The sequence below is a fragment of the Marmota flaviventris genome, chromosome 1 (assembly GCF_047511675.1).
Source record: "Marmota flaviventris isolate mMarFla1 chromosome 1, mMarFla1.hap1, whole genome shotgun sequence".
In the NCBI taxonomy this organism is placed as follows: Eukaryota; Metazoa; Chordata; class Mammalia; order Rodentia; family Sciuridae; genus Marmota; species Marmota flaviventris.
In genome coordinates, this window is record NC_092498.1 from 123,951,139 (window position 1) to 123,978,461 (window position 27,323).

A 27,323-nucleotide genomic window follows, 5' to 3' on the forward strand; every position below is an offset into this window, starting at 1 on the left:
TTCCTGGTATCTAGAACTGGGAGCCCTGCCTGGCTCAGCCAGCGGTGGGTGCACTCGCCCGGGAGGGTGGAAGGCCCCGCGTCTGCACAGGCAGAGGAGCAGGGGTGTGACTTGGTCCTCCTTCCTATCTATTTGAGCTGCTATGAGAGAGGTGCTGAGTTTTAAATTGTCTTGTCTGGAGCTTTAGAACTCCTGTCACTCCTCAGTCCATGTGAGGCCAGTCAATTGTTCCCTGTAGTCTGTACCTTGGGAGGGGAAAGAGTTTCTCAACAAACCTCCTCCAATTCCACCCCTAAAATTCAGCAGCAGGGTTCCTGCTGGCCCACTGTAGGTCCTGGTCTTTTCCTGGCCACGCCTAGTGCTGGGAGGTGGTGCAGGGGCAAGTGCCTTTGTCCACAGATGGTCGCTTATGGGGAGAGTGTCTGGGGCCAGTGGAGGGCCCATGGTGCTGTAGGGCCAAGGGTCCCTGGTTGCACAGGGCGGGCCCTAGGAGAGCTGTGGACACACAAGCATGTAGGTACTGCCCCTGAGAACTACAAACAGGGTCTCTGGTGCCAGTCAGGGAGGCCTCCCTGTGGGGCCCCCAGGCCAGTTCTAGGGAGAAGCAGCCCATGCACAAAGGCAGAGGTGGTCAGATCCTAGCTCTCTTCCGATGCCCCACAAGCTCAGCAGAGGTGCAGCCTCACTAGGAAGAGGTGTTCACACTTTTCTGTTCTGCATTAAAATGAAGGTGCTAATGGCCAGGAAAGGCAGAGACTGGCCCTTGGCTGTACCCTGCTAGGGGACAGTCTGTGGATGGCAGCAAGGACCCCAGTCTTCCCCTTTCAGGGACAGGCCAGACTCTAGAGATGCACAAGGGCCTGTGGGGGCCGGGCTAGGGAGGAGCTGGGTGAGTGCAGGGGTGGGGTCTTCTAGAGGAGTGGACCTACTCTGAACAGCGGGGTGGGCACTGTCCATCAGGAGAGCTAGGCCCACAAGAGTGGAGCCACAGACTTGGTGCTGGGCTGGTGGACTGGGACCCCCATGCCTGTTAATGATGGGAGACAGGGAGCTGTGGAAAACCTGAAGGGCGTGGGGGGGGGTGGAAGCCGTGGGGGAGGCTCATGGCTGCCTCTGTAGGCCTGTGCCGTCATGGCCCGCATGGTGTGGAGCCTGCTGCTGCTGCTGCTGCTACCACCGCTGTTCCTGACAGGGATCCAGGACAGGAGGAAGGGGGGCCACAAGGTGAGGGCGGCCCTGCCCTCTGGGTGCCCTTGCTCTCTAGTGGGCCCGGAAAGGAAGGGCAGCCCAGTGGGCTGGAACCGCAGCCGAGCCTGGTGTGGAGACCCAGGCCTCACAGGGTCAGGGTTGGAGTGGGGGGGAGGCCTGGCCTCCAGGCAGGGCCTGAAGGGAGCTGCCATGGCACTACCCCAACCCCTCTGCACCTGAGGGAAGGTGCTTGGTCTCAGAGCCTCCCTCACTCCTTCCTGGGCAAACATCCGGTTCCTCTGATCTCCCCCAAACCCTGCAGCCACATCCAGAGGATCTGATCCCTTTGAACCTCCCTCCCCTCTCTCCTCCCTGCGTCTCTCCAGCACAAACCCTCAGTCGACAGGATACATGTGCCAAAAATCTCCCTGGGTGGAGACCCGCACGGGGTCTGCCTGCTCCAGCTCCTGGTTAGCTGTATGACCCTGGGAAAGTTACTTGTGCTCTCTGAGCCCCAGTCTCTTCACATATAAATGCCAGTTTGAGTCCCTAGTTGGAGGATGGTTGACCCCAGGAAGCCCTCTGGGGACCGCCCTCCCGGAGGCTGGGTCTACTGGGCGGGTCCTGGAGCAGCTCGCAGCGCCGACCTTCCAGGTGATCCGAGAGCCCTGTGAGCACCACGAGGAGTGCCAGAGCAGATGCTGCGTCACCAACAACCTGAGCCCGCAGCGCTTCTGCACGCCCAAGACCTTCTTCCTTCAGTGCCTGTCCTGGACCAAGGTGCGGCGGGGGCGCGGCGGGCGGCGGGTGTCGGGCATCGGGCGGCGGGGGAGGGTGCCGAGGCAGGAGGCGTGTGGTCCTCGCAGCCCAATGGGTACAGCTGCCAGGATCACTCGGAGTGCCAGAGCGAATGCTGCGTGAGGAGTAGCCAAGTGCCGATGCAGTTCTGCACGTCCAAGACCGTCTTCCTGCAGTGCGTGCCCTGGCGCAAGGTGCGCCCCAGGTGGGGCGGCGCTGGGAGGCGCGGGGCGGCGCCTGGGGCGTCGCCTGGCGGGGAGGGGGGGAGGCGGTGACTTCGGCCGGTTTCTCCAGCCCAACGGAGAATTCTGCCGAAGCCACAGCCAGTGCTGGAGCCAGTGCTGCCTCCATGTGCCCCAGATCAGCGCCTTCCGCTGCTCTGCCCGCAACGGCATCCTGGCCCAGTGCCTGCCCCTCGTGAGTCCACCCTGCCCCCGGGGTCTTCGCTGGACAGCAGTGCCTCGGGTCAAAGGGCAGGGGGCCCTGCTGGACCCCGGGTTCATTTGTGAGGCGGGAGAGTGTGTGGGGCTCTGGGTGGCGCTGGGCCTTCAGGTCTGGCTGCACACAGGTGCACATTAATGTAGGGCTGTCACAGAAGGGCCAGCAGCTGGACCAGGACCCAGAAGCCAAGCCCTGGGACTGGGTGGGACTGGCCGGAGTCACAGAGCACCAGTCCTCCTGCATGCCGGAGTCTGCGTGTCTGTGTGGGGTCCGCCACGTCAGGCAGGGGGTTGGCTCTTCTGGGGAGTCCCTGTCCAGCCGGGCTCCCCAGCTCCACGGTCCTGACTTCCGGCTGCCCCTAGTCATGAGCAAGAACCTGCTGCGGCGCCGAGCCTGGACTGCCAAGAAAAGGCGGGACTCCGCGCTCCTTTCGTGCTCCCCCGCGGGCTCTTGCGCCTGCAGGGAGCAGAGACCTCGGTGGCGCACGGGTGGTCGTTGGCGTGATGCGCGGCCCGATTGTGCGAGGAATAAACCGGTGACGAGGAGGCGGTGTCTTCTCCCTCCTTGCCGCTCAGTACCGCGGCCCCACCTCCGCGGAGGCCCCGGCGCCAGGGGCCAGGCCCACCAGAGATTCCGTAATTAAGCCGCAGAAACGCATTTGGCCACCACCGGTGAAAGTTGGCCATTCAGCTGCAGAAGCGTCCTCGAGAGAAGCGCCGGTGGACGCAGGTCGGCGCCGCGCCTCCCCGAGCCCAGGACCTTCCCGCGCCCGGCCCTGGGCGCTCTCGAAGCCGGGCGCTCTCCGCCCCTCGCGGCGAGCCCTCTTCGGGTGGCGTGGGTGCCCAGCCCGGCGCGGTCTGCGCGAGTCCCGCTAGGCGTCCCACCAGGGCCTCGGCCTCGGGCTGCCGCGAGCCTTGGCTGTTACTGGAGAGCAGCGAGCGCCAGGCTGAGTCTCCAGCCTGGGTGTCGTTAGAAGCCCCGTGAGAGCCCCTCAACGTGGGCCTGAAGGACTACCAGAAACCGCCTCAGGAGGGAGCTCAGAATCCTGCGCCGGGCCCCTCTCCCGTGTTCCAGCTCGTGGTCCCTGCGTCCAGACAGCAGGCAGCCGGGTCCCAGTGCCGCGAGCGCAGGGCCCTGCAGCTCCAAGGGCGGCCCCTGGGTGGCGATGAGGCCTGGGGAAGCGGCCCAGGGCTGCTCCAGTAAGGGTGGAGGTCGCCCCCTTGGGTCCCTGACTTTCCCCTTTTCAGAGAACCCTGAAGTGAACACCTGGCTGCTGATGCAGGGCAGGTGCAGGCCAGAGGCACAGGCGACCTCCACCGAGGCCGGTAGGGAACAGCCTCACAAGGAACGTGCCCCCTGCGGCCCAGGGAGAGGAGCTCTGCTCCCAGCCGCTCCTTGCTGCTCTGCCTGCCTCTGAAGCAGCCCACACCGCTGCTGACCTCGATGGGCCTCCCCTGCTGCCAGGAGCCACCTAGGCCGGTCCCTGCTGCCCTTCAGAAGTCCCCCAGCTGTCTGCAGGCGTGGCATGCCCTCTGGCTTTGAGGGAGAGTGAGCCTGTAACTTTCCTGACCATTGGAGGGGCCAGCGAAATTACTTTTTGTTCAGAAGCTATAACATGGAATTTTTAAAAATCCTGGTAAAATACACACAGCATAAAATAGGCCACTTTGTTATCTATTCATTTTGCAGTGGTGAGGAGTGAAGCCAGGGCTGCTGCCACTGAGCCTCATCCCTAGCCCTTTTAATTTTATTTTGAGACAAGGCCTTGCTAAATTGCCAAGGCTGGCCTTCATCCTGTGATCCTCTTGCCTGGGCCTCCAGGCTTGCATCACAGTGCTGGGCTAACACCCCCCCCCCCCCCCAGTTTAAGCAGCTTTAAACGTGTGGTTTAGTGCAGTAAGCCCATACTGCTGTCACCACCACCTCCATCCACACTGCCTTGAAGTCCCCTTAGACTGGATGTTTGTCCCAGGATCTATGTTAAAATCCTCACCCCCACAGTGTGTGGTGTGTTAGGTGGGACGCCCTCAAGAGATGGGAAGGCCCTGGAGCCTCGTGAGTGGGACCTGAGTAGGACAGGGTCCTGAAGAGAGACCTGAGAGCAGTCTGTCCCTTCCCCAGGAGGACCCAGGCAGGAGGTGCCTCTGTGACCCAGCAAGTGTCCTCACTGGAAGCTGCCTCTGCTGCACCACCTCTTGACCTCCGGCCTCTGGAACGTGGAGAATGGGTGCCTGTGTCTCTGAGCCACCAGGCTGAGACATGTCATAGTGGCTGAATGGACTGTGGTCCCGAATTGAAACTGATACCACTGGTTATTGGTGCCGAGTCCTGCTTCCCCACATGTTGAAGTTTGAACATTAGAGAAGCAACCTAGGCAAGCATATGAAGCAGGGTTTATTTAAAAAAGGGTAACGTAGACTTTTCCCACGAGGGAAAAGGGGGCCATGGCTGGTGTCCTGGTATCCCAAGAGGGGAGGTGTTCTGCCCTTTTTATGTCCTAGGCTTCCTTTGTTCTCCTGCCCTCTCCCCAGGAATGCTCGTGGTCAAAAGGTGCGAGACAGGTGGGCTGAAGGGGGAAGGGCAGGTGGAGCAGCCAAGGACACAGTGACAAACTTATAGCTCCCTGTGGGGAGGGGCAGTTCCTGGGACAGGTTACCTTGGCAATAGGTTGAAGCAGGGGCAGGTTCTTGATAAGGGTGGAGGAAGGGCTCTGAGGGAATTAACATTTCAGTCCCTCAGGGGACCTCTCCAACTTGCTGGACTCACTCAAAATTGGCCTCCTGGATCCCACCTGTCTCAATTGACCTGATTGCCTGTGCAATTCTGGCTTCAGGACTGCACCACTGTGTGCCAGACATTTAAAAAGGCCCAGGGCTGGAGCAGAGGCCACACCTGTGATCCCGGGGGGGGGGGGGGGGGGGGGGAGGTCAAGGCAGGAGGGTCCAAGTTCAGACTACCTGGGCAAGTTAGCAAGGCCCTGTCTGGAAATAAGAAATGAGAAGCTGAGGTGCTGCTCAGGTAGAGCCCCTGGGTTCAGCCCCAGAGCCTGAGTAAGCAAAGCAGGAATGAATGGAAGGCTCTGGGGTCAGGGTCCGTCTGGCCTCAGCCTGGCTCCAAGCGCAACGCCCGCTGCTCTTTGAGCATGAAGTGCTCAGGCAAAGGTGGCTGGCCACTGTTGCTGTACCTGCTCCACAGCTGCAGCTTGGGCCTCACGGACCAGAAAACAACCAGGTTTTCATTGGGTGGGTGGGGTACGGAGGCGTCAGGAAGATGGGGAGGCTGTGGCTGCTGAGTGGCTCAGAAGGAGAGGCACTCTGGAGGGTCAGGAGGGGCTCAGCCAGAGGACAGCACTCCTGCAGGGGCTTGGGCCTCCACGAGGGGGAGAGGAAGGGCCTTGGGCAGCTCTGTCTGCGGTGGGGAAGTTGGAAACCTGCAGTTCCCAAGCCAGTTGGGCCGAGCCGCTGGGCTCTGCCTGGGGTGTAGGTCAGACAGGTGGGGTGCAGGCCGGCCAGGTGGGGTGCAGGGGAGGGTGCAGATGCTGTGCTGGCAGGGACACAAGAAGGCTAGCCTGGGGGCCTGTGGCTGAGGGTTTTCCCCGAAGCATGAATGACAAAGCCCATAGCCAAACCCCAGGAACCTCCAAAGGAGACTCCCAAGGAGTGGGGTTTCAGAAGACCATAGGAAGGAAGGGAGCCAGGGACAGAATCAGAGCCAGATGGACAGAACAAAAACTCAAGGGTTTTATTCCTATTTTTTGCAAAGAAATAACAAATAATAATCGATGGAGAGGAAATACCGGCGTCAGGGATATGAATGGTGACAAAGTCACAGGTGAGGGAACAAAGCTCAGGAAGGCTGTTTCAGTGCTCAGGCCACTCCCAGCAAGTTCTAAACCGCCCAGGCTGTCCTCAAAGCCTGTGGACATGCCAGAGCCCAGCGGCCTCTTAGAATCAGAGAGCTGATGGCGGGCCTGGGCACACCCTGGGCAGGGGCCTACAAAACCCTGGCACCAGAGGACAGCAGCTGCCAGGTTCCCGTGAGGCTGACCCCTTATACCTTATTTAGAGACAGGGTCTCGCCTAGTTACTTGGGGCCTTGCTAAGTTGCTGAGGCTGGCTTTGAACTTGGCATCCTCCTGCCGCAGCCTCCTGGGCTGCTGGTGTCACAGGCATGTCCACTGTGCCCAGATTCAAGAATATTTGAACTAGGAGTGCCTTCAGGGAGACTGCAGTGGACACAGCTTGCAGGAGCAGATGTGAGTAACCCATGAAAACTCCCGGGAGAGGATGCAAAGGTGACTGGGGAGAGAACACCTGCTGTGCCTCTGGGGACGCTGTGGGCCAGGGGGGACTTGGTGGTGCTGAGGACTGCAGAGCATCCAACATCTGGGCTCTGTGCCCATGAGGGGTGTGGAGAGATGGCCACCCTTCCTGGAAGACAAGGAGTCACCTAAACCCCAGAAGTGGCAGTGGGAGCAGAAAGTGGGGCCATGCCTGGGCAGCTGCACCTGGCTGAGATGATGGCCTGGGACTTGGGGTGGCCATGCCTGGACGACTACCCTGGGCTGAGGCCCAAGTCAGTTCTACAATCCGAGAGGCAGAGTGGCTGCCCCCCCAACAATCCCCTCTTCCCTGAAAACAAGCACACTGGGGAGAAGTCCCACCAGGTGGCAGCACCCCTCAGGGTGGCGAGGAGGGGAGCCTACCTGGGGAGGTGAGGAGTGGGGAGGAACCCCACCTAGGGGGATGGGGGAGGAAGCCCACCTGTGGGGGACTGGGGGAGAGGAATCCTACCTAGGGGGACTGGGGCGGGGAGGGGAGGAAGCCCACCAGGAGAGACTGAGGGGGAGGAGGAAGCCCACTTGGGGGGACAGAGATATGGGGGAGAATGCCCACCTTTGGGAAGCTGAAACAGGCAGCTACTATGCACCTCGCCCTCCACCTGGGCCGCCCTGAGCAGAATGTGGGCAGGCAGCAGAGCCAGCACTAGAGATCCCCAAAGAGACAGAACCTTTCAGGACAGGAGCTGCCTGTGGTCTGCTAGCAGCAGTGGACTTGCCTTGGGTCTCCTCTGGAGGTGGGTGGTGAGTACCCTCACCAGGAGGGGCCTGCCCAGCTGTGCAGGACACTGGTTCCCAGCAAGCAAGCACCCACACTAGCTCCCGGGATCACAGCCTCAGGGCCTGGGTGCAGCTCAGGTGGGGCCTGGCCTCTGGGAGCTGCAGTTCTCAGGAGGGAGGGCCCCTTCTCAGTCCTGCCCCTTCCCAGCTGGATCCATAGCCCGTCAGTGAAACGGGGCAGCTCAGGCCCAGGAGTCACAGGACAGGTGTGCTGCAGGGACCCCTCCCGCCCCCTACTGCTGCACAGAGGTGATACCAGGTGGCACAGGCCTCAGCAAATGGCCATTTCTTTCGGGAACTCTTGCTCTCTCTCCTGCCCACGTGGCCCTGTGCTGGAGGCTCCCCTTTCCCACGCTGCCCTGTCCATCCCAGCCCCTCACCTGAGACTTGCCTGCTGCTGACTGCCAGGCTGGTGGCCAGACCTCACCTGGTGTGGCCAGAGGCAGGCAGAGGGCTGCAGAGCTGAGGGCCCAGCCAGGCCTCGGCCTTGCCCAACAGCTTCCAATCCAGATCTGTTTCCCAGTTCTAACTGGGACAGGCCTGATGCTCAGTTCTTAGGGAGGTGACCCTGCCCTTCAGCTCCATAGGGCTGTGGCCACATCAGGCTCTTGGCTGCCTGACCCTCACATTGGCTCCCCAAGGCCAGGCCTTACCCTGGACCTCACCCATTGTGGATCATGCCTTCAATATCCTAGTCCAGACAGTGAGGTCCTGCCCACTGTTGCGTGGATGCAGCCCTCTCCTGACCTCTGGGGACCTGGTCTGAGGCCGAGGTTCCTGCTCCCCCCAGGGCTCCATGCAGGTGTGTCCTTTGGCTCTTAACTCTGGTATTTGGCTCCTGGGCTCCCAGGGGGCCTTGGTCAATGGGTGGCCCTTGGAGTGGGGTCCGAGGTGCTACGGGTTACAGCAGGACCCTGGGGCAGCTGCGACGCATGCCACAGTCCACCACTGCAGAAAATGGGTGGGGGGCTGTCTCTGAAGACCGGGTGGTCAGCAGTGAGACCAGGAGGGCAGGTGAGGCCCAGTGGTTCTGTGCACAGGGCCTGAGGAACTCAAGTGGTTGCTGGCCTAGACACCACTCGGGGGTCAAAGGTGGCGGCTCCTGCCACCATCCCGTGGCTTTCTGTGCTCATAAGCTGTCATTTCCCTGGCAAGTCCCCCCAGGGAGATGTCAGGGAGGGCTGAGGCTAGGCCTAACACAGGTGGGCGTGCCCAGGGGCCCAGCATCAGGCAGCAGCTGGCTCCCTGGGGAGACCTGCTATGGGATAGAGGCCACCAACCCTCGAAGTGCTGTTTACTCAGTGGGGGTCACCTGCTGCCTGGTGTGGGACAGGGACACATGTTCCAAGGGGGTCACCACTGCCTGCATAAAGACGGGCACTCAGAGACCTAAAAACCCTGCAGAATGTTCTGGAAATGACTCAGTGGCTGAGGCTGGGATGGCCAGGGTCTCCGTGACCACATCCAGCCCCACAGGGCTCACAGGGGACAGAGGCCTGCGCATGCTGCCTATGGAGGGATACCCTCCTGCCTCAACCACACAAGATACCGCACCATGTTCCATCCACAATCAAGGCTGTATTTATCTTTGTTCTTAATATGGAAACAGAATGCTTAAAACAACCGGAGTCCACAATAGAAATGGCAGGCTGAAAATAAGAACAGCACAGAACAGGCCCGGAAGCCCAGGAGACAGGAGCAGGTGTAGGGAGCTGGCCACAGCAGATGCTCACAGCAGGAGGAGAGCAAACCCAAACCCAAGCAGGGCAACACTGGGACAGGCTCTGGCTGACCTGATGGCTCCATGGGGGAGAGAAAGAATCCTGGTTACCTTTTTCTCGTAACCAATCTTTAGGCTCTTGCACTCCTAAAATCCTACTTATTGGCTCTGATTCTGAGGATCCACAGGTATGTTCCTTGAGGCCAGCCAATCCTAAAGCCCACATGAGCCAAAGCAGAAGGTGCCTAGGAGTGTCACCTGCCCTACGGCCACTCCCGGAAGGCCCAACTGTGACCACAGACAGCCTCCCAGTGAGCTGCAGGGGCTGGAGGAAGTCCGCAGGAACCTCTTCCCCAGAGCCTGGGGTTGGGCCTTAGAGTGCTTGCATAGTTGAAGGGTGATGGCTGCAGGTAGACTTCCAAGAGTGTTTGCTACTGACAGCAAGTGAGTTTTGTGACCATGTTAAGTCACCAGAGGGGCTTCTGGAAGCTTATAAAGACTACCGAGGTTAAGAATTTAATAATGTCTTATATTTATATTAAGACTATTTACATTTGTTTATTTTTTAAAAAAAACAAACCGAAAAAAAAAAAATCCTCCTCACACTTCTGCATAAAAGAATAAGGAGAAAAAAAACCAAAGTTTTGTACATTATTATTAATTCTTATTTTAATATATATCTGTAACTTCGGTTCCAAGTACCAAGGGGATGGGGTGGCCAGGGCCGGCCTGAGCGGGAGCCTCACAGTGTGCTGGACAAAAAGACCGCGTTCTCTCCATAAATAAGACAAAGAAACCCTGGGGCTGGAAAGGGATCTGAGGCCAGTAAATCACAAATCCCAACTAAAAATTTTTTTTTTGGTTCTTTTAAATGTCTGAGAGCACAAAATTAAGAAAAATACAAAACCATTAAAAACGCTTCTCACCTGTGGGGGGAAAGATACAAAGGTGGATTTTCCCAGGGGCCTAATCTCGACTGGAAAACCGTCCCCTGCGCTCCAGGGCTCGCGCTGCGGGGACGCGGAGGGGCTGTGCTTGCGCGGGGTTCGCGCCAGGAGCGTTCGGGACAGCGCGCATCTGCTGGAGGGCAGCCCCAGGGCTACCGCGCCTCCACCTCCTGCGGGTTGCGCGGCGGAGAGTAGTCGCGCGCCTCGCTCGGGCCCAGCGCCAGCGGCGTAGTCCTGGGGCGCGCGGGGACCCCGGCCGCGGCCACGAGCGGGGGCGGCGCGCCGAGCGCGGCGGCGGGAGGGGTGCGCGCTAACAGCGCGCCGTGCAGGGCGGCTGGCCCGAGGCGCGCGTAGTGCAGCGCGCCCAGCAGCGCGGCGCCGTCGGGGCCGGGTGCCCGTGCACGCTCCAGGTCCTCGCGGCGCGCATCCCGAAGGCGCTCGGGGCTGTAGTCGTGCGGCTCGCGGTCGCGATAGGGGCGCTCGGCCGGCTCCGGGGGCGCGGGGCCCGCGCGGCGTGGCAGCTCCAGGCCGCGGTAGGCCTCGCGCAGAGGCTCCCATGAGAAGCCCAGGCGCTCGCGGCCCGGGCCCGGCTGCGTGGGCGCGGGGAGCAGGCCGCCGCTTGCGGGCTCTGGCGCTTCATCCTCCCTGCGCTCCTCCTTGACCTTCACGTCGCTCTGCGGACGCTCGGGCGGCTCCGGTGGCCTGCCCGGCTCTCGACCCAGCAGGCAGGCCAGGCGCAGGCTGTCGCCCAGGGCCGCCTTGCTGTAGGGCGACGGCGGGCGCGCGACCAGCGTGGCGCCATCCTCCTTGGCAGGTGAGTGGCTCTCCTTGACCCGGGGCTCTGCTGGGGCCCCGGCTCTGCCCAGCTCGCCCTGGCCGCGCAGCAGGAGGCTGCTGATGGGATGGCCCACGGGAGCTGCAGGGGAGGCGCGGCTCAGCAGGCGTGTCTTCTCCAGGAGGTCTCTGGGGGCGACAGGGCAGACCCGTCACTAACAGGTGGCCCTAGACAGCTGTTGGCTGAGCTGCCTTCTAGCACAGTGGAGTCTGTCTGGGCAGAACCTTCAGTACCCTGGGTCCAACACCATACTTTCCCCACCCCAGGCCAAGCTCACAGTTCTTGCCCACTGTGGCCACCACCCCAGCCCAAGGAAATGAGATGCTGGCTGGCCAGCCCTGAAGTGTGGCTTCCTTTCGGGCAAAATCCAGCTGTCCACCTGTGCTTTTAGCCTCTGCCATGGAAGACGGCTCTGGACAATTAGCCCAGCAGCTGCCCACAAGCCCCCCCCCCACACACACACACAACTAGCCTGCGTCAGGCAGCAGAGGCCATGGCTTCCGCCTTGGGAGGGGCTCCTGAGTTCACTCACCCTTGTCCCCCAAGACACACCTGTGCATACTAGGGGACCACAGGGCTGCCACACTGGCTAGTTCTGCTCAAAGTCATGCAGCAAAGGATCCCTGCCCCTCACAGGGGGCAGAGCAGAGCCACCAGGGCAGGCACGACTACAGGGCCACCAAGGAGAGCTGTGTGGATAGCCTGGCCCATGAGGCTCCTGTGGCATGCCTGTGACTCCAGGGTCCCCTTCCCCACCTCCACTGAACCCTCAGAGGTGATACTGGGGCTGTAGCCTGTGTGCAGGCCCTGTGGGAATGTCATCCCACATTCTCGAGGCCACTGTGACGTGCAACCCCTACCTCCTGTGCTGACCCTGATGGCTGCCCTCTCCCATGTATGTGCCCATGATCAATGCCACCCTGACCCCAGAAACAGTCTGCAGCAGCAGGCAATGGCCCCCAAATCCAGCAGGACCTCAGGGCCTTCCTGCTCCTGGGCCTTCCTCTTGACCTCTATCTCTCCGAAGAGATGCCCCAAATCCAGATTCTGGGATGATGACGTGTGGCAGTGCTTGTGGAGTGCCCTGCCAAGGCTCGCTGGGCCACAGGACAGTGATAGGCCAGTGATGCTGGGAGCTTTACCCTAGTACCCATGTCTGCTGGGCACCCATGGACAAATGATTATAGAGGGTGGACAGGGCCACAGGTGGGAAGCAATACGCGCCCGACCACCTCTGAAGCCCGACCTCCCCAAATTCAATGCCGATACACAGACCAGGGACCACCTGCCACCATGAGCCTGCGGCCAGCCCTGTGAGCTGGAAGCTAGAAGCAGAGCCAGGCAGGGACCCAGGTCCTCATGCATTCAGGCAAGGGCTCTGCCTCCAGGCACCACCACAGGGTCTCCTGGCTGCATCTCTGCCCGGCTGCTCTTCCCTGGCCAGCTGCTGGCCCTCCTGTCCATAGGGTGGGGCTGCCTGGAATGTGGCTGTTGGGACCCTTAGGTTAGCCTTCACTGCACTCCCAGACTTCCTCGGGCAGGCTGGGTCTGTGTTCGACACTGAGCTGTGCAGAGGGGGCAGGTGGGCGGGAGGGAGGAGGGCCTGGGCCTGTTACTCACCGCTCCCGCTCCTCCCGGCCCTGGTCTGGCTCTCGGTCGTGGCTGGTCAGGGCTGCGCTGTGCTCTGCCTCCTGGGGCTTGGGCCATGGGGGCGGTGTGGGGAAGGAGGGGGGCGTCCGGTGCAGCCGGCTCCAGGCCTCGTGGGGGCTGGGCAGGCCGTGTAGCGTGGAGCCCTCCTTGGGGGCAAAGATGCTGCCCCCTGGAGCTGGGGTGGGAGGTAGGGGCAGAGGCAGGAAGGTGAGCCAGACAGACCCCCTCCTCTCCCCTTCCATGCTGACCCAGGACCCCAGCCCCTGCCCAGGGGTCACTCACTCAGTGCGTGGCTGCCCAGGCCTCCGAAGGCATGGCTGCCCAGGCTCCCCAGGCCCCCGAAGGTGCTGGATCTGCTGAAAGGGCCTGTGGGCAGTGGGAGCTCAGGGTCTGCAGGGCTGGGTGGGGCTCCCTGACCCCTGGCCCAAGGAAGGCAACTCCAGAAGCTTCCAGCAACAGGGCCACTTCCCACCCACTCAGCCCCAGCCCTGAGGTCTGCAGAGCAGACTGTACAGGCCCCAGGGCACCCACCTGCAAGGTGACCAGCAGGCAGGAAGCTGTGATGGGCTGAGGGTCCGCAGAGGCTGGAGGCAGGGTGGGCGGCACCTGGGTGAAGGGCTGCGGTTGACAGAAGCCCAGAGAGCACACCTGGAGGTCCTGTCCGCAGCGTGGCTCATGGCTGGGACACCCCAACTTCCCCTGAGAACCCCCAACCTCCCATTCACTCCTCTTCATCCCACTGTGGAATAGGATGTGTCTGGAGTAAGAGTGAAATTCAGGACTCTCCCAGATCTGGCCATAGCGAGGCCACCTGGGGTAAGGGAGGCTGGCTGCAGTGGACTCCAGAGGGAAGAGGGCCAAGGGAAGTGAGTTCTCAGCCATGTGACTAAAAGTGATCCTAGCTACTTCAGGGATTGGGTCTTGGGTACTGAACACAGTATCCCTATCTGTGGACTTCTGAGACACAGGGCCCAGCCCACAAGAGTCCCTCTGGGTGCACTAGCACCCAACAACCAACCCTGTGGGCCCAAGAACCGAATGTGTGGGGGATGGGTCTGAGGTGCTGCTGAGCAGGACCCAGTGCTGGGGAGGCCAGGGCCTGCAAGTGGGGCATGTCCTTTATCTTGAAGGTGAAGCCTCCCACCCCGGGCCACAGGGGTCAGGGCACAGAGCTTCTGGTCTACACTGACTCCCAATAGGAAAGACAGTTCCACCCTCTCGACCAGAGACCAAAAAGCCAGGACCCAGCATCTGAAGCAGGACTGGCAGGTCAGAGCAGGACTCATGGTGTGAAGCAGGAAAAGCAGGACAAAACAGGACCTGGAGGGTCAAAGCAGGCAGTGGGGAGTGGAGCAGAAACGGGCCCCTAGAATGCACATGCCAGCATGAAGGTGAAGACCAGCCTTCTAAGATCCCAACTCAAGTTCGAGAAAGGACAGCAATAGAGCACACACTAGAGGGACAGGCTTTTAAAATACTGAGGGACAGACAGAACTGCCAGGCCGGCGGTGGGGAACCAGAGGTGGGCCCAGGCAATCCTGGGAGCCACCAGCTCCCTACTGGAAAAGCTCTAGTTATCAAACTAAGTCCAGAAGCAGCAGAGAACTTCAAGGGCCACAGAGCCAGCAGCAGAAAGGAACCTGCAGCTGAAAACCCTGGGCAGGGGCTGGGCCCAGGGAACCCTGCACTGAGTCCCAGGCTCCTCTCCAGAGCAGGAGAGAGGACTTGTGGCTGAACCGAGGGCCGGCCTCAGGACACCAGGCACAGCCAGCAGCAAGAGGCACTGCCCAGCGAGTGAGGCACTGTCAACAGAGGGGCCTCCACACTGCCAAGGTGAGGAGCTGCACCCCAAGGGTGGTGGACGGCGGGGTGTGGACCAAGAGAGATGCAGGCCTCAGAATCAACATGCACTTCTATTTTCTAGCAAAAGCCCATAAAAAAATGCAATTTTACAAATGCCAATCACACAGTAAGACACACAGCATTCAGAAACGATTCTGATATGCCCTGTCCGTGGGCGGGAGGTGGTTCCTGAGTTGGCCTGTATGCTTAGCAGTACTTGGCGGAGACTAGCGGGAGGATTTAACTTAACACAGAAGAGCAAAAAGAGGGAACATCCGCGAGTCAGAGACCCAGACCCACTGGAGGTGGGGAGTACAGGGTAGGCCGAGTGCAGAGATAGGGGCCAGCTACAGCACACAGCTGCAGACTGGGGCCATATCTTGGGGCTCCAAGGAGGTGACAGGCTTTGGGGACATGTGTGTGTGTGTGTGTGTGCGCACGTGCATGCACGTGTGTACACACACAGGTTGGAGGTACTGTTCTCAGGGAGTCAGGGGTGCAAGGCTGGCTGGAGCGGGCCTCTGGGACTCACACAGGTCTAGAGAGGCCCCTCTGCACCCACAAGATGAGACTACAAACTTGCCTCATTCGCTGAGGTCCCTGCTGCACACTCCTCTCCCAGGCCAAGAACTGGTGCACACCCAGCCACCCTGTTGGTCCTGGGGACCCTGAGGCTGCCGCATCTCAGGGGGAGCAAGGCCAGGGTGGGCCCTGGGAGCATCATCCTGAGAACCCTTCTTGGGCTGCTGGGCCAAGAGGGGACAGAGCAGTGGGAAAAGGAGACCCCAGAAGGAGAGGCCACAGGCCCAGCACAGGACCCAGGGCTGAGGCCCCGACACGCAGATGAGGACCCAAGGCTGGGACGGGATGCCGAGAGTTGAGTGCCCTTCCTCCTGGCATAGAATAGCGGGCTCGGTGGCCCTCAGTCTTACCTGTGCTGGAGAAGAGAGGGCGGGCCAGGTCCTGTGGGTAGTGGAACCCCGAGAACACACCAGGGGCAGGGGGCCTGCTGGACAGGTCCAGCTTTGTGCCCACCTCCAGCTTGTGGGGGTCCAGCTGCATCTGCTGAGAAGACAAGCCATGAAGGTCTGCTGTGGACCCGGCTGCCCACAGGGACCTGGGGGGGGGGGCACAGCCACACCCCACATGTGCTAGCAACCCAGACACATGCCCCGTGCAACGTTGCCAAGGGGAGGCCACCCTTCACAGGGGGCCCAGAGCCTGGGAGTGGCCCTTGTGCCTGCAGGTCCCAACCTGGACACACTGCTTCGGGGGACAAGCTGCCTGCACTGTGGCAAATAAACTCAGGTGGAAAAGCATAGTCACAGGCCTCATTTACTCCAGTGAGCTTGAGTTTCCAGTGATGGAATTTAGTTACGTTTCAAAAGCTGAATTTATTAAAATGTAACAAAACCGAGAAACACTGATGGGTGCTGGCCACTCCCAGCTTGAGGGCCAGGCAGGTGGGAGGGCCCATGGCCTTCTGACCTCAGCTGATGCTGCCGAGAGGAACCAAGCCCCAGGTGCCCAAGGCACCACCAGGTGTTACTCAGATGGCCGTGGCCAGCTCGACCTTGCCACTGGCTCTCAGTGGGGACCCCCCTGCCTGGGCCTCCCCAGCATCCCTCCTCTCAGTCCTCTGGGTGCACCCAAGCACCTGCACCCTGAGACGTGGCGTCTGCTCTAGTCCCTTCTCTGCCTTCTCCCTCAGTGTGTTTATGATGGCACGATTCTTAAGGAGTGTGCGTGGCAGAGTCCTGTGTCACAGGGCTTGTTCTGACAGCAAGGTACAGGGACACAGGGCCGACTTGGCATCTTGGAAGGACCCTCTCCTGCCCTGACCAGACACCTGCACGCACAGGACCCAGGGCACACTCCCAGTCCTGCCTGGCTCCTCCCAGGCACCCCCCACCCCCGCCGCTGGCCGTGCTGGCCAAGAGCCCCTTCCCGGGCCCGCCCACCTCACCTTTGCCTTCTGCTGGTGGACATGGATCTGCCAGGCGATCTGCACGTGCACAGCGCACCACCGCCCCGGCTTCTGCGCGGAAAGGCCAGGCGTGCTCAGGGCTGCCCTCTTCCCAGCCACAGGCCACGGGTCACGCGGCCAGGTCCTCCCCAAACACACACTTACCCTGACCGCTGTCCGGTACGGGTCAGACACCTACAGTGGACAGAACAGAGGAAGGGTCACATGTGGGTCCTGCAGGGTGCATTAGGGAGGGGACAGCCTCAAGCTGATGCTGCCAGGTCATATGGGGTGGGGGTGACTTCTGACACCTACCCCAGGGGCCTTCTGCAGGAGCGTGTGGACAGCACTGGCCCGGCCTGTTACCTCAATCGGGTTTGAAGTCTGGTGGTGAAGAGACAGCATGTCACCATGGCTGAGGAAGTCAAGATAACGAACCTCCAAACTTCGGGGTCCTAGGCTGGCCTATGCCCGGGCCACTGCCACCAGGGGCAGCCTGGCTTCCCTCAGTCCAGGGAGTTCCACAAAGGTGGGAAGGGGGTCTTGACACCAATGGCTGGAGAGAGTGGGCCACCCCCAACTGGCAGAGCCACTTGTGTAGGGGCCATGACCACACTTAGGAAGGGACGCAGAGAGCCCAGTCCCTACCCTGGAGCTGCAGGGGGCTGCCCTGTGGTCACAGTGGGCCGAAAAGGGACAGCAGAGGCCCATCCCGCCCAACACCTGGCTCTTCATCTGCCCACCTAGGTAGCACTGCCTGCTCCAGAGCCCTCCTGCCTAAACTGGGCTCAGTGTGAGACCAGCCCCTCCAGGTGTGGGCAGCTTGAGTACTGCAAGGGAGGCTACAGGGGCCTTTTAAGTCAGGGTCTGCTGGAACCTGGGAGGACTCGGGGCCTGTCGCAGGATTTGTCCCAGGTTTCAGGGCCACATCTGTATCCCCTCCCCAGCAGTCAAGAAACAGGTACAGACAACAGGATGCCTGCATGCTGTGGAAGGCTCACAAGGCTGCCCTGTCCGGGGCTGAGATGGCTCACAAGCTGGCGGAGGGGAAGGCCCTGTGCTGGCTGCTGTCCACACTGGGGACCTCTGAAGCCCACTTGGGAGAGTGAGCACCCAACATAGTCCCCTCTGTAGCTACCACCCCCTCCCTGGGAACATTTCCAGTCCAGAGGCCTCCAGATCCCTAGAGCAGCTGCACAGACCTCAGACAAGCCAGCTTGGAAGACGTTCTCAGGTCAGTGGCCAGACTGTAACATGGACAAGAGGTACTCCCAGCCCCTCCTCCTCACCACCTGTGTGCCCACCCCACCTATCATGCACAGCCAGTACCTTGGGCTGAAAAGCACCCTGCAAGGACCCAAAGGGGCCAGGGTGTGTGAGCAGGGTGGGCAGTCCTGGGACAGCAGGAGGGAAGGGTGGAAAGAGCTGCAAGAGAAAGTGCTGGGTCACAGACCCTCTTGAGGAGGACCGCAGTGACCCCGTCCTCTCCCTTCTCAGGAAGATGTATACCCTAGGCTTGCCCCAGTAACAGGCTGCAGAGGGAGACACTCACGTTGGAATGTCGGAAGTAGGGGCTGTCCAGCTTGGGTGAAAACTTGTCAAACTGCGGGAAAGGAAGCGGAGATGAGGCCTCCTGAACTGGCCTGATGCCCTCTATGGGCCCATCACCCGCCCACCCTGGCCAGTGGGCAGCCGCCCCAGGGTCCCTGAGATCAGCCCCTAGCACTGAACTATGCTGGGGCTGGCAGACAAGGGCAGCCTCCCACTCTCACGTTCCCTGCTACCTGGGCAGTCTGTGCCGCTGGGTGGAGGAGAGGGCGTGAAGCCCTGAGGCAGGGCAGGGGAGCTGGGGGACACACCCCTGCCACAGACAGAGAAAGTGGCCCCACTCAGCTTTGGCTTAGGAGAGGAGCCTGGGCTCTGAGGAACACCAGGGCCCAGATCTGGCACCTGCTGCCAAGGGCCGAGCACCCAGCTAGAGTGCAGAGGCTGAGGGCCTGTTGCACACGTGTGGACACAGGCGCCTAAGGCTGGGACAAGACATAGAAATGGGCAGAAGGGCTGGGGGGGCGAGCGGGACGGGGTGGAGGGGGCAGGGAGTGGCCACGGCCCACCCTTGGCCGTGTGCACGTGTGGAGCGTGCGTCTGCGTGTGCCTGCCATGTGCCCCCCGCCCGCCCGGCAGCACGCGGCCTACGCACCGGCAGGGGTGCAGCGGGCGGCACGAGAGGCGACGGGGGCAGCCCCGGGAAGGGGGCGAATGTGTGTTGGTGCTGGTGTGTGTGCTGGTGTGTGTGTTGGTGTGTGTGCTGGTGCTGATGGAACTCGGCCCGCAGCAGAGCCCCCGGGCCCAGGGAGGCGCCCGGCCGCTCAGCGCTCTGCACCAGAAACCGCGTGTTCAGCTCTTGCCTGAGCAGCTCGCGATCTACAAGAGAAAAAGAGAGAAGACAGAGAGGCACGTCGGCCGCGGGCTCCCGGCGGGGCGAGGCGGATAGTCACCTGGCACTCCCGGTTTTGGCAGGCCAAGCCGTGGCGGCCGCTCGCTACGTGCGGGCCCCAGGGTGGAGGTAAGAGAGGAGCCTGTGACCAAGTACCAATCAGAATCCCCGAATGAGGCTGGCAATACATGATTGGCTGGTTGAATGAGATCAACAGGCTGGCATCTAGAGGCAAGAGAGAAGTCGGTAAGCCCGCACCCTTGAGTCCCTCCGGTGCAGGAGGCCAGCCTGCCCCACCCAGCTGGCTGATTTAGTTCCAGCAAGCCTCTGGAGTCCCATCCCAGGGAGCAGGGGCAGGGGCTGTCATTGCAGGACCCCCAGTCTCGGGTCCTGACACTGAGGGGTGGGGAGGGACAGAAACCCTGAAGGTCACCCCACCAGAGGCGGCCAGGGTCCAGATGGAGTAGGTCGATGTGGGAGGCCAAAGTGCAGGACCCAGGGCTGTCCGCGTATGGGACACAACCCTGGACTTGAAGCTTTGGACAAGGACAGCCTGCCGGGTCAGAGGGGCACCCTTCCCCCCACCTCTCAGGCCTCTGGGGAGTGCCTGTGGCAGAGTGATCCCTTTCCGCCACCTACCGGCAGGGTGTCCTGGGATGACCAGGCTGCTGGCGGGCAGCGACGGGGGCGGGGGCAGTGTCGGGGGTGTGGCGAACATGGCCGCCGCGTGGTGCTGGTGCTGCGCCTGGGACCGGAGCGCCAGGTGTGAGGTAGAGAGGTGGGGGCCGGGCCCGTGCGGCGACAGCGACACGTGCTTTGCCAGGCCCAGAGGGGCGCCACTGCCCGTACTGCTGCTCCTGCTGGGGACATGGGGCTCAATGCCACCTGCAGCCCCTGCCCACTGCCGCACCCACCCCTCAACCCCACCCACAGACCCCACCTGGAGGCCCCGCCCACCTGAGGCTGTGCAGGTGCAGCCCGTTGGGCCGGGCCTGGCAGGGGCCTGGGCCCGTGAAGGTGCTCAGCGATGGAGGCACGTGCGTTGGGAGCGGGTCCCGCTGCTGCGGGGGTGCGGGCAGCGGCTGTGGAGCGTGGCGGGGCGCCGGGGTTTCCTTCTTCACCAGGGGGCTGGCACGGGTGCTGCACGCAAGCCCGGAGGGCGCGGCAGCCGGCAAGAAGGTCTCAGTGCTGAGCTCACGGCTGCGCTCCAGGCCCGACACCTTGGGCACTGCCCCAGCCTTATTCTCCGACTTCTCACTGTGTGCGGGGTCTGTGGGGGAGAGGGCAGGTATGGTCCTGTGGCTGGCCCCACCTGCCCAAGTGCCACCTGCCAGAAACCTGAAAGTCCAGGCCCACTAATGCTCTTGGAAGCCACCAGGGGGTCCTGCGGCCACCGCTGTTTCCAATGGGAATCAGGCACAGGTGGGTCCTGTACTTTTACCCAAGACCACACAGTCAGGGCCTGCTGGGTGCTGCCTCTGCTTCAGCCCCTCCCAGGAGGCCTCCCTTGGTTCGGAGCCTGAGCAGCCTTGCACCCACACAGGAAGAGTCCTTGCCCCCACAGTAGCCCAACAGGGAGGCAATCAGGCCCCATCTTCCAGATAGGGCCCAGTCACCTTAGGGCTTGGTCTACCCCATGCCTGTCCTCACTGGCTGGTTACCATCCTCTTTCTGATCTCTCCAGAGATCAGGGAAAGCAAGTAGCCCCACAGCCAACTGCTCCCCTTAGCTCTCCCAGGGCCTGAGGCAGGGGCCAGCGGAGGACAGACTCACCTTTCCCAGCTGCTGGTGAAAACAGCTTCTCGGAGCCCACAGAGGCCTGAGGAGAGAGCAGAAAGCTGGCCTGGGGGTGGAGGGGACAGGAGCCTGGCCCCCGCTCCCAAGGCTGGGCACCCACACCCAGGGTCTGCACAGGTTTCTGGCCTGTCTGGGTGCTGTGGCCTGGTGTAGGTGCCCTCTGTGCACCCCCATGCCTGAGGGCAAATGGCTGTCCTGCATGTGTTCACACTGGCCACCCAGGGACCCCTCTGCTCAAAGCAGAGGCCTAGGGGCAGGTACCCGGGGCCTGCAGACCTGTGCCTGGCTCTGCTGAGCAGAGGAAGGTGAAGCCCTCACCACCTCCTACCCTGGCTTAGTGAGCTGGGTGGGTGTGAGAGCCACCTGTTGGTTGGGAGGGACACAGCCCTTCTCCATGTTGGCGCTGGCGGAGTTCGGGTCATGACCATAGTGAGGCGGCTAAGTGTCCAGGCACGTGATGTCCAGGCACGTGACTACTGAGCAGGCTGAACCCCATGGGCTACCTGACCCTCTGTCAGTCCTAGAGATTGTGGCCCTCAGTGGCCTGATGGGGTCAGGGGAAGGGAGAACGTGGCTTTGGAGGGCTCTATATGGGTTTCCCAGACGAGTTTGAGAGAAGCTTGGGCGGGTCCTTTTTCCTAGCCTTTGATCTTTTTCACCTTCATTGAGTCATGGACTGAATATGCCCCTCGAAGCCTAGACAAACCCCAGGCCCTGATGAGATCTCAGGGCTGGAAGAGGGGGTCCCATGCAAGCCTCTATGCATAGAGCTCACTGTCCTCTTGCTGCTGCATCCAAGGGCACATGGGCAGGTGCCATCAGAACCAGCAGCAGCATGTGCGACGCCAGATCTTTTGGTGCCTTGACCTTGGACTTCAAAACTGAGCAACAGATGTATTCATAAGACCCCAGCTGGTCTGACTGGATAAAGACCCAGACACAACCCAGGTGCACCCCCCATGGCTACTGTACATTTGCAGAGTGGACACCCATCACTGGCCACCAGCCCATAGAGACCTGGCTTTCATCCCTGCCCTACCCTGGGTTCTCCCTGTACCTTCCTGCTCTGAACCTGCATACAAGTGCTGTCCCATGGTGGGCCTGCCCATGTGGTGTGCTTCCTACAAAGATCTTGGGGGCACTGCTGGATGTAGGGGACAATCAGGGAACACTGTGCAGTGCTTACAGACAGATGTGCTGCGGTCATGCCGACACATGTGCACTGTACATACGTGGGCATGAAGGTATGTGCACTTATATGTCCATCTACGAGCACGTGTACACACAGGTTACATGTGGCTCGTGTGTGTGTATGATGGGGGTGTGAACTAAGTGTGCATGTTCACAAGTCCACCTTGCCAGCAAAACCTGAGGAAGGACCTGGAGGACCGTGCCACTGGAGTCCTGGACATGAGTGTCCACCCCAGGGTCCTGAGACTCCAGAAGTGCCTCCCTGAAGGAGAAGGGTCCACAGGGTGGGCAAGGAAGGCTCTGCAGGGGGAGGCAATAGGTCCAGCATCTGAACCCCACAGCTGCCACCACCAGCCTCAGGCCAGGGCCACAGCCTGCAGATGCTCTCAGAAGGACAAGGACGAGATACAGATGAGGTGCCAGGTGTGTGCTGGGCAGGGAACATGGAGCAAGCCAGCACAGGGGCTGGGCCTGCCCCCAGGGCCTCCCAGGCTACCACGCTCCCCGAGCCTGTGGCTTCCTAGACCACCGGCACAGCAGGAACCCCCATGTGGCCACAGGGGCTGTTATTACCCCCACCTGGTCTCTGCTCCTGTCCCCATAACGACCAACTGGGCTGGTTTCAGCACTGTGGAGTTCTTCACATTGGCCAAGTGTCTCTAAAACCAGTTCAGAACAAGTTGTACCCAACTGAGGACATTCCAGAGCCGCCCCCTCTCTGTGTGCCCCAACTCTACCCTGAGGTTCCTGCACCCAGGGCTGCTGTGGTCCTCACCTAACCCTCCTGGTGTCTTGAAGCCTTGCTCCACCCTAGGCCCTTCCTGGACCATTGGCGGGGCCTACCCTTTCTATGTGCTCTTTACTGTGGGCCTGCCTGTCAGATGCCCCCTCTGAGCCTGGGCCACAGCCTGGGAGGGCTGGAGCCCTCCATGCCAGCCCCTGCCAGACCAGCCAGCACAACAGCAGCTGCCCTTCCCCAGGGAGGCTGCAGGAGGTCCTGTCTGTGTGGCCACACTGACAGGCTGGGCTGCTGGGCATGGTGCCAGCTGCACAAGGCTTGATGGCCCAGCTCACCCACGCTGCCACAGGGCTCTTCCCAGAAGCCCTGGCAGCAGATGAAAAGAGGAGCCAGGGCCCAGGTGGCAGTCGCTGCCTGTGGGTCAGCAAGGAGGGCGAGGGCACTGAGGCCTCCTTGCTGGCCCACAGTGTGATCTGCCATCCACAGCCAACCTGGAAGGCAGCCTTGGAAGTTCAGAGATCACCAACAAGAAGTGGGGGCTGTGGGAGACATCAGATATCTAGGCACCACATGGCTTTGCTCTCCCCTCCTCCTGCAGACTGCTGAAGGAAAGGTGTCACCTGAATGCCTGTGGCACTTAACCCAAACACTGGGGTTTCAACTCCCTAGGCCAGAAAGCTGGGTTCCCAGGCCATGAGATGGTGCCCCAAGTTCCAGGACAGCTGGAGAGCAGGGGAAGAATTAGGAGGGAGCTCGCTTTTCCCCACGGAGCAGCATCCCTGTAAAGGCTGGCAGGCAGGCAAGCAGGTCCACCCAGACCTGCGCCCAACACTGCCACAGCTAGTCCGTCTCAGCAGGCAAGTGTGCTCAGGGAAGTAGAGGGCGGGCAGCCAGGGAGGCTCTGCAGGACCCTAGCATGGACCAGCTTCCACAGGCCTGAGAGGGCCTGGAAGCCTGGCCAGACATGGTCCCACCAATCCAGGAAAGCTCTGAACTGACCGAGAAGCCCCCAGGTCCCAGGATCTCCTGGGGGGCTGGCACAGGTTCCAGCTGGCTTCCTAGAGCGAACAGAGACACATCTTTCTGGGGCTGACCCCCACTTCCCTCCCTCATCACTTTCCCTTAAATCAGGACTTCAGAGCTGGCTGGCTGGCGGGACCAAGGAGGGTGGGGGACCCGTGCGGGCCACCGAACAGCTCTAACAACTTTCTGGGCATTATCTACAGGGGTAAGACCCAGGCACACCATCCAGCTCCAATCCTGACGCTGACCCGTGTGCGGGCGGAAGGCGTTGCTCTGGGCCAAGGCCACAGGCTGCAGGCTCTGGGTCCCGTGGGGCGTGGCAGCCAAGGTGGGCCCCACTAACCCCTTCAAGGTGCAGAACGCCGGGCTCCGGAGAGGTCCGCGCGCTTTGTCTGCGAGGCCTCGCAGTGGCCGGCCGCGCCCCGCCCCAGACAAAGAGCTCAGCTGGGGCAGGTGAGCGAGGGCCGGTCCTGATGCCGCCTCAGGCCGGGCGCAGACAAAGGCGCGCGCCCCCAGGGGCCGGCCCCGCCCCCGTGCCCCTCGTGGGCCGCTCCTCGCCGCCACGCGCGTCCCGGGCTCCAGACTGACCTCGCGGAGCACAGGTCCGGCCGCCGAGCGCCGTCAGCCTGGGCCGTCGAGGCGGCCGCTCTCCGCCCCGCTCAGCCGCAGCCCGGGCCCGATGCGCGCGGAGCACGCATGTCTGCCGCGCCGACGGGCCAGGGGTGCGGGGGCGCGGGGCTACGGCCCGGCGCCGTCGGGGGCTGCGCGGCTGGCGGCGGGCGCGCTGCGGGCGGCGGACGCGGCGGCGGCGAACGCGGGCGGGGGGCGGGGGGCGGGGCGCGGGCAGGCCCGACTAATCTAGCCCCGAGGCGCGGATCTGCGGCGTCCTGGCCACCTAGGGACCGCAGGTCCCCGGTTCGGCGCAGAGCGCCACGGGGCCCGACTCTGTATCCTCTCCGCGACAAGTTATGCGCATCTGCCACCCGGCTTACGGAGGGCAAACTGAGTCCAGGAGGAGCTGGGTTTGAAGGGCCGACAGAACCCCCGGAGTCCAGGTCCTCAGGGACCTGCAGCCAGCCCGACTGCCAGGCCTGGGTTACTCCCACCAAGCAGGCTCCACGGAGTTGCTGCCGCTGCAGAGGGCTGCACAGCGCGCCCACCTGGCCACGCGGAGCTGCCTGTGGAGACTTCACAAGGTGGCCACAAAGAGATTCGAATGCGGATCCAACCACGGGCCCCAGGTGAAGGCCAAGTGTGAGTGCCACACAGACCCAGGCCCACAGAGGGACCTCCCATGCCAGTGTACGAACATGCCAAAACCAGAATGCATGGAATTCCCATCTGCATAGCGCTAGAAAGAACATCAGGGGAGGGAAGTGGGGGGGACGTGCTGGACAGAGTGGACAGGGCCCTTGGGAGTCTAGCTCAGGCTCAGGACTTGAGATCAAGGAGGAGCCGGTCAGTCTTCTATTTCTGAGCATCCATTCAACAGAAGGTGGGAGCCAGGTACAGAACCCTGTGCAGGCTGGGCTAGCATTTCCCTTTCAATAGGTGGCTGGACACGCACAAACCCAGCCCCCGCCCCAATCTCCAAGGGCACAGAAGAGATTGCCAACCACGAAGACCTCTGGGTGGGGATTTTAAGCCCTTTTCTTCTGCTTGAGTTATTGCCTAAATGCACATTCTGTCCTTACCAAATAATAAAACAAAACCACTCCCAAAGTCCTGCTGTCTCCTGCCATAAAAATCAACCCGTGCCTAAGCAGAGATAGAAGCCTGAGAGCCCCCAGCCCTGTGGCCCTGACAGCCATCCCACACACAGACAAATAAACAGCCTGCACCTGGCTGCAGAGCCCAGGGCTCAGCCAGGACAAGCCCCTCCTCCAGGAGGGGTGGCGGATATCTGCTTAGACCCTGGAACTCAGGGAGAGCTGCAGGAGCTTGGGCCTCCAGGGGGCTGTGAGGAGCCCCAGTGGTGAGGCCTGCAGGTGAGGGAATGGTAGGCTCACACACCCCAGCTGGTTTTGTCTTTCCTGGTTTGATGAGGTTGGAAATCAGAAGGAAATGGAGTTAAGATAGCCAGCGAGAGGGCCATGGAGAACACTAGTCGTCCACCACAGACGGCAACCACAGGGCCAGACAGTACACGCAAACAATAGGGGCACTGGGACTGTCCGGGGCACCCCAGCCTCCGTGTAGCCTGACAGTGCCTGGGTGCCCTGGGAGCCCAGCATGGTGCTGGGAGCACAGAGTAGGCCAGCCTGTTCCCTGGGCCGCTGCTGCTCTGCAGGAGACAGGCCACCAGCAAGGAGAGGCAGGGGCTGGATGTGAAGACCTGTGAAGGTGGCCATGTGAGTTGAGAGGTGCGTGCAACCTCTGCACACTAGAAGAGGCAGGGGCCTCAGTGGCCTGCCTTCCCCCTGCCCACCACATTGCCTACATGGCCACAGCCATGCTAGGAATGTGGTTCTGCCCAGGACTCTGTGGGGAGGGCGGCAGCCGCCAGACCCCTAGGGCAGAACTATGCTTGATGGTGACTGTGGAGAGGAGCAAGGCCTTGACTGACACCTGGGAGCTTGCTAACGAGCTGACCACACCGCTGGATGCACCCAACACCCCTGGCTGCAGCTTCTCTCCTTAGGACTGGAAAATGCAAGATCTGTGCAAAATGGCGGAGGAAAGTGCAAACTACGAGATGGGAGCAGTACCCCTGGACAGGCCGTGCAGGTCTTGGAGGGGTGAGAGGGCCCAGCGGAGTCGGAGCTCAGGGCCAGGAAGCTGTGGGCCACCAGGGCTGCCCGGCCTTCTGCACAAGTGGACATGAGGATGAAGACAAGTTGCCTGTTGGTTCCCATCCATGCCCACTCTGAACTTCAGAACAAGAACAAGGCCTCATATGGAAACAGGGTCTTTGAATGTGGTCAAGGGAAGGAGGCCACTGCTCCAGGGATGGGTGTCCTGGCAAGAGAAGAGATAGACATAGGGAGGAGCCATGGAAGGGCAGAGACTACGGCCAGGCGGTCACAAGCCCAAGGATGCCTGAGCTACCAGGAGCTGGAACACACAGGGAGGCTGCTCTGGGCTTGCAGAAGGACCTGGCTCTGAAGCACCTGACATGTGAGAGCATGAACTGCCCACAGGCACAGCACTCAGCCTGGAGCACTGTGAATGGCAGCCACGGGGTACTGATGAGCATCCACTCTGCCTCATTGGAAGATGCTCTTGTCCAAAATAAGGTACTGCTGCATGTCCACACCGCTGCAGGATGGTCAGGGTGTGAGACTGGATGAGCACGTGGCCCTCCTGCCTCACAGCTGCCCCGAGGGGGAGCCATCTTACTTCCTTGTTTCAGGCAAAGAAATAGGCTCGAAAAGTCTCTGGCAGTACAAGGTCACCTTCAGGACACAGTCAACCTGAGAGGGCTGAGAACAGCCAGAGTCCACAGCTGGGGCTGTCCTTGGCCTCAGGGAAGGTGACTGTGGACCAAGGACGTTCAGCTGCAGGTTGCCACCATGGAGACCAGTCAGACGGCAGTGGGGGCATGCTGGGGCCTGCCTGTGACAAGGCCTCTGTCCCACTCCAGCTGCTGGGATGGTTCAGCCCCTGCTGCTGCCTGGCACCAGGGGAAAC

At 61.5% G+C, this 27,323-nt stretch overlaps 1 protein-coding gene across 12 annotated transcripts in view; it reads right to left on the reverse strand.

The window, feature by feature from the left end:
* Window positions 1–9,774: 9,774 nt before the first annotated feature.
* The window catches only part of Fbrsl1 (fibrosin like 1), a 60,373-nt gene continuing 42,824 nt past the window's right edge, over window positions 9,775–27,323 (reverse strand). The window contains exons 6-20 of one of the 12 annotated variants that reach the window (XM_027952035.2): window positions 20,717–20,762; window positions 19,901–20,213; window positions 19,583–19,800; window positions 19,100–19,168; window positions 18,707–18,930; window positions 18,059–18,109; window positions 17,836–17,931; window positions 16,822–16,890; window positions 16,672–16,701; window positions 16,507–16,578; window positions 15,473–15,605; window positions 13,230–13,316; window positions 12,981–13,064; window positions 12,669–12,873; window positions 9,775–11,176 (exon numbers count right to left, since the gene is read on the reverse strand). In XM_027952035.2, the coding sequence (XP_027807836.2) occupies window positions 10,366–11,176; window positions 12,669–12,873; window positions 12,981–13,064; window positions 13,230–13,316; window positions 15,473–15,605; window positions 16,507–16,578; window positions 16,672–16,701; window positions 16,822–16,890; window positions 17,836–17,931; window positions 18,059–18,109; window positions 18,707–18,930; window positions 19,100–19,168; window positions 19,583–19,800; window positions 19,901–20,213; window positions 20,717–20,762 (2,508 nt within the window). In that variant the 3' untranslated portion in view covers window positions 9,775–10,365. Of the gene's footprint in view, window positions 11,177–12,668; window positions 12,874–12,980; window positions 13,065–13,229; window positions 13,317–15,472; window positions 15,606–16,506; window positions 16,579–16,671; window positions 16,702–16,821; window positions 16,891–17,835; window positions 17,932–18,058; window positions 18,110–18,706; window positions 18,931–19,004; window positions 19,169–19,582; window positions 19,804–19,900; window positions 20,214–20,716; window positions 20,763–27,323 lie in introns of all 12 variants that reach the window. The other 11 variants (XM_027952029.2, XM_027952028.2, XM_027952030.2 and 8 more) reach the window with 11 other exon arrangements.